Source organism: Aristolochia californica, unplaced genomic scaffold (assembly GCF_029961685.1).
Source record: "Aristolochia californica isolate CCGP_79_NKW_82.1479 unplaced genomic scaffold, dmAriCali1.0.hap1 SCAF_16, whole genome shotgun sequence".
In the NCBI taxonomy this organism is placed as follows: Eukaryota; Viridiplantae; Streptophyta; class Magnoliopsida; order Piperales; family Aristolochiaceae; genus Aristolochia; species Aristolochia californica.
The window spans coordinates 16,371,551-16,377,438 of NW_027181837.1; the positions used below are offsets into that span (position 1 = coordinate 16,371,551).

General features: G+C 38.4%; 1 protein-coding gene across 1 annotated transcript; it reads left to right on the top strand.

Moving 5' to 3' along the window:
• Positions 1-420: 420 nt before the first annotated feature.
• Positions 421-5,888, top strand: LOC137952894 (probable beta-1,3-galactosyltransferase 2). Its single transcript, XM_068799997.1, has 11 exons — positions 421-798; positions 2,006-2,102; positions 2,212-2,276; positions 2,406-2,617; positions 2,705-2,768; positions 3,357-3,429; positions 3,980-4,100; positions 4,319-4,406; positions 4,495-4,620; positions 4,704-4,813; positions 5,415-5,888. The coding sequence occupies exons 1-11, from the start codon at positions 686-688 to the stop codon at positions 5,561-5,563; spliced, it is 1,218 nt and encodes a 405-aa protein (XP_068656098.1). The 5' UTR covers positions 421-685; the 3' UTR covers positions 5,564-5,888.

Below are 5,888 nucleotides of genomic sequence, written 5' to 3' on the forward strand. Positions count from 1 at the left end.
GAAAGCATCCGCTCCAACCGCTGTTCCTGTCCGACGAGGCTTATTTGGAAATGACTACTTTAACCTCTTTCTTTTAACTCTTACTAGTAATTATTACCCTCCATGCTGGTGATCAGGGGACATGGGTAAAACGGTCATGATGAAAAATTAAGAGTCATAAAAGCAGAAAATTAATTCCTTTTTTTTTTGTGCTTTCGAACGCTTGTGTGGTCCCCCACACCCTGAAGCCGTGGGGTCCGGCGAGGAGAACAAAAGTGGACGGTCACGATTGCCTCATTGTGTATAATGGTAATTTGGAGACGAAATGTTGGAAGAGGGAGTAGCTGGTAATTTGATTGACCAAACAGGGGCAGTTGGGAGGGTCATGGCCTCATGGGGTGCTTCTTCCTTCCCTTTTTCTTTCTCTACTCGTCTCGTGTCAAAACGAGAAAACACAAGGGGAGAGAAGAAAAAAACACAAAAGTCGTTCCTGTCTCCCCCAATCTCCTTCTTCCCCGTTGCCAAATCCGATTTTCGAGCTTTCGTTCCCGGCGCTGAGGGCAGCGATTTTTGTTGGATCATCTGATTAGGTACTCGATTGGAGACTCTGCGGTTCTTCTATTGTCGTTTGGTTGTGAGATGGCTATTGATTGGAGGGATTGGAGGAGCTGCGTCGTGGCTTAAGTGAGAAGGGGAGGGAGGAAATATGTCGTGGAAAAGTAAAGGAGTTGATGTGTCTTCCAGGAGCGTGGTTTCTAGAAAATGGGCTCTTTTTCTCTGTCTTGGCAGCTTCTGTGCTGGATTGCTCTTCACTAACAGGTACGGTGTTTCTTCAAACTGCAGCGTTTTGTGAGATGTGGAAGTTGCCGTTGATGGGTGAATGGCAGTTTTTTCTTTCTTACGGAATTGGTGAAAGTGATTCAGTTCATGGTCGGAGATGGGGGATGTTGTCTGAGTGGTTTGGTCCAAACTCGCCTGATTGCTTTCTCTTTTTCCTTTTTTGGTGTTTTTTATGGCTCTGAGTATGTGCTTGATGGGGGTGGAAGTGGGCTTTCTAGGAAATGAGTGTTAGCTGCCATGAGTGCGGAATTGGCTTCTTCTTCTTTTTTCCCCCTTTAATTCCTCAATTTCATTTTCACCGTGGCCCTTTTACATCTCTGTCTTCGAAGTTGTCTATTTCTTTCGTTCCTATGTGTGGTTAGTATAAGGGATTTTGTGGATGTGCACTGGAATTAATTTCTGTAACCGATACATAGTCTTCGAAGCTGTGGGCGTTTTTTTTTTTTTTTCGTTGGATATTTTAATGGATTTTCTTCTTTTGAGACTGCTTTCCATCCCATTCATTTTTTTTTTTTGTGATTTTCTATGTCTATTGACAGAGATTAATGTTGAAGTAAATTTTTTTAATTTTATTTTTTTTCCAGAATTTAGCGTCTGTGAATTTCTCCCCTCTCTCTTGCTCTCTGTCTGTCTTACCATCTTTAATTTATTTTTATTATTATTGTTAACATTTTTGTTAAGAGATGAGGTAGGAAAAGAAGCGGATCTGTATCTAAATTTGCGGTATCAATCCGAAGCAAATGTTTAATATGGAAGGGATGAGTGTTTGTTCGAAACATGATTATTGTTGATTTTTGCGTTTGTAATTAATGTTCTGAGTGGCAGATCATCTTCTCACGTGTTTACGATTTGCATTTATATCTTTGCCTATATTCAACTAAATCGTATCAGATTTTTAGCTTTTTGGATTTAGGGTGCTTAATTTAATAGATCTGTCTGAGACCGAGAGAGTAAGATGTCCCTTTTCTGACCCATCATAAAAAAAAAAGGAAGCTGAGATTACCTATTGACTTTACTTTTGCTTTCTGCTTTCTTTTGCTAACTTTTTTGCTTTGAGGCTCAGCCATGGCCAGCGTATTTTCGTTCCTTATTCATTTGAATAACATGAAGACCCTGAATAATTTATATGGATTTGAATATTTAAATGTGGATGCTATTGTCACGTTTGATCAAATATTTGTGTCAGAATGTGGACTGTACCTGAACCAAAAGAAGTAAATAGGACAAATGGGATCGAAGGAGAAAAGCTTAAGCTAGTTGCAGATGGTTGCGGCCCAAGACCTGTGAGTTTCTTTTCTCTCCATTGTTTTACTTTCCTTTGGTTTTTCCCTGCTGTGTAATGTTGATATTGATGTGGTCGAATTTGTCCTGCACTATCCTTCTTATCATCAGAAAGAAATAAGGCGAGAACCAAAGGATATTCTGGGAGAAGTTTCAAAGACCCATTATGCCATACAGTAAGTTCTTGCTATCTTTCTTTTGTTCAGTATTTTGGTATTATTTGTTTACCACTTGTCTTGGTTTAACTTCTGCATGAAATATGTTTAAAATCTGACGTGATGATCACCTGGATATTGGATTTGCAGAACACTAGATAAAACAATTTCAAATTTAGAAATGGAATTAGCAGCTGCAAGGGCTGCACATGAATCGATACTCAATGGCGCTCCTGTATCAGAAAGTTTAAAGACAGCTGACTCCACTCGAAAGCGGAAATATTTGATGGTTGTTGGAATCAATACTGCTTTTAGCAGCCGAAAAAGAAGGGATTCGGTTCGAGCAACATGGATGCCACAAGGTTCATTTTTTGGATTAATTTGCTCGTTACTCTTGCCCTGTGAAATTTCAATTTCTGTCTCTGACTATTCTGCTATAAATGAAATAGGTGAGAAAAGAAAGAGGCTTGAGGAAGAAAAGGGCATTATAATACGTTTTGTTATTGGTCACAGGTATGAAAAATTTGCTACTGCTTTTCCAACAAATAAGAGACAAAAGGAAAATGACTTGCTCTTGCAAGAAGCATTTGTATTATCATTGGATGAATGACTAGCTTGCTGATGAAAATAATGTTATTATTCTTATGCATATGTTCTATAGGGAAGGACATTTGCTCCAAGTTTAATATCCACTAGTTACTTCTTGTGTATAATGTTGGAATGGCAGTGGATTTTCTTTTTCTTGTTTTTTTGGTTAATTTTATTTTTTCTTTTTGGGGTGGGGTAGCCAATCTTGATGGAAAGGGGGCAAAACGCATGGGTTCCCAATGTTTCAGGGATGCACCCCCTCTCCCGTCCCCCCGTCCCCTTCCGTACTCTGGCTGTCTTTATTGTGCTCATTCAACCAATATGTGGGTTTGAGCTGACTGGTCTGTCTTTGTTATCTAGAAGAAGGGAGGAGAGTTAACATCAATTGCCTGTCAGATATCACCTGCAGTCAAAATTAAGCTGCCATTTATGTTAAAGAAATCTCAATATGGCATTCATCTTTTCTCTCCTGAGTATATTATCCTGGTACTGAAAAATTGAGTTTAACTTCAGTGCTACATCTGGAGGCATCTTGGACAAAGCAGTTGAGGCAGAGGATAGAAAACATGGTGATTTCATGAGGCTGGTAATGCTCTTTTGTTTATTTCTTTCGAAGACAAATTCTTTTTCTTTGCTGTTGTTCAACTTGTCTTTCTTTTTTCTTTTTTTTTAAAAAAAGTTGCTCTCTGATTCTTATTAAATATCAGTGTACTAAATATTTAGGGATGTAGAGTCTCAAGTTGACCCATGCAAAATTTACTTGAGAAACATTCATCTTCTGAATACATTCATGTCTTCAAAATCTCTGGTTGGATGGTATTGAACATATGATTCATGGCCAAAAACTTTTTGGTATAAAAGATAGAAGCAGCCTGGAAATTCAAAATTCAATATCCTTTTTCTAAAAGCACATATGTGAGAAGTTTTGCTCCCATGATCAGCCTATCACAGCCATTGTAGGTGGGATGTTGTTAGTATCCTATACTGTGATTTCCCTGGCTTGCCCATTTAATGCTTCATGTGACTATTTCTCAAGGTACCCAATATTCATGTTTTTCAAGTTAGTTTTTGGTGGGGACCCAGTAAATAAGAGTTTGCATTCTGTGCCATAATCACAAACTAAGTTGCTATTGCAGGAACATGTTGAAGGATACCTAGAATTATCAGCCAAAACAAGAGCATATTTTGCAACAGCTGTGGCAACATGGGATGCAGACTTCTATGTTAAGGTTGATGATGATGTCCACGTAAATATAGGTAAAGAATCTCTGCAGATGTTTTTTTTTTTTACAGTTTTTGTTATATATTTTATTTTTGGGAGAGAAGCCATTATATGCTTCCTTCTGTTTCCACTTCCTGACTGCAGCATCGACCAAATCCTTTTGATAAATTTTTTGGAATGGAACAAATTATTTTTCTCATTTTTTATCATTCATTTGGTACATGTAACTACATCTGCTCTTGAATAATTGCAGCAACACTTGGAACAACACTGGTGAGACACCGATCAAAGCCTCGAGTTTATATTGGATGTATGAAGTCTGGTCCTGTTCTTGCTCAAAAGTAAATCATCTTGACTCGAAGTGCTTCAAATTTATTGGACGATGGAAAGGTTGAAATAATTATAATTTTCTTGTTTGGGTTGCTGTAGGGGTGTGAGGTATCATGAACCAGAATATTGGAAATTTGGTGAGGAGGGCAACAAGTATTTCCGACATGCTACCGGGCAGTTGTATGCCATCTCCAAAGATTTAGCCACTTACATATCAATAAATCGGTAAGCCTACTTCTATACGCCCTAGAACTACAACTATTTTGTTATTCTTGATGAAGGCTTATATATTTTGTCTATAATATCAGACATGTGCTTCACAAATACGCAAATGAAGACGTCACACTAGGAGCATGGTTTATTGGATTGGATGTTGAACACATAGACGATCGGAGGCTATGTTGTGGTACTCCTCCAGGTTAAGTTCTCTGGCCCCACATAACATAGAAAGGGTCTTCAATATATAGAGGAATACATATTTGTCCACTAAATCCCTGGAGAAATATGATAGCACTGTATCTGTCATGCTTTACTGCAGTAACTCTCAAAGAAAATAATTAGTTCATGTGTGCTTTTGAAGTAACAATTGCTTCTGATCCAGATAGCTATTTAAAGTATTTCATGCATTCAGCAAATAAATGTGGTATTGGACATTCTCAAAGATGTTGCTTAATAGTGGGAGAGCAGGAAGTTACCGTCGCCTGTGTTTTGGTCTCCTCAAAATTGATTAGGCTATCTTTATATATTCAATTCATGGAAATGTGTTTAAACTGTTGATCAAGAACTGGAATCAATTCCACTGACAATCAGATTAATGTGCATTCTAAAGACTCCCACAGTGAGCAAGGAAAGTTCATTCAAGAAACTTTAAGATGTGAAAGAAAAAGAAACTGACTTGAAGAAAGAAAATCATAGTTGGTATTAAGCTCCTAAAATGGCAATTATTCATATATTTGATTTGTTTACTTGAGATATATGGAAACGAATGTGCTGAAAACGGTTGAAATGCATGAATGCAGATTGTGAGTGGAAGGCCCAAGCAGGCAATGTCTGTGTGGCTTCTTTTGACTGGACTTGCAGTGGTATCTGCAAGTCTGCTGAAAGGATTAAAGAGGTTCACCAGAGATGCGGGGAAGGCGAGAATGCCACGTGGAATGCAGTTTTCTGATGGAATGTAGGAGTGAGAATGTAGTATATGTAGAGTGAATGTATGTAATTTTTGGTATAATGTAGAATTTATAGAGAGGAAGAGGACTGCTCATGGGGAGGGGGGACCTTTTCCATTTTAGTAGTAGAGAAGTGAGCCACCCCTGAAGCAGAAGGAAGCGAGGGAGTAAATGATAACCACGGCCCTGCCCCCATTCTTTGCAAAATTTGCTGGGTTGGCCATTTCTGTTGTATGTTAGTATGAAAGAAGGCTACCAGCCGCAAAAAAATTGTTGTTAATCTATCTTTTTGGGGTAGCCTTTGGCTGCCCAAGTTTAATTGATCAA

Coding starts and splice junctions, on each gene's coding strand:
- LOC137952894 (XM_068799997.1), top strand. CDS start 686: ATGTCGTGGAAAAGTAAAGGAGTTGATGTGTCTTCCAGGAGCGTGGTT. Junction 2,277..2,405: donor AAGACCCATTATGCCATACA/GTAAGTTCTTGC, acceptor TTGGATTTGCAG/AACACTAGATAAAACAATTT. Junction 3,430..3,979: donor ATGGTGATTTCATGAGGCTG/GTAATGCTCTTT, acceptor TTGCTATTGCAG/GAACATGTTGAAGGATACCT.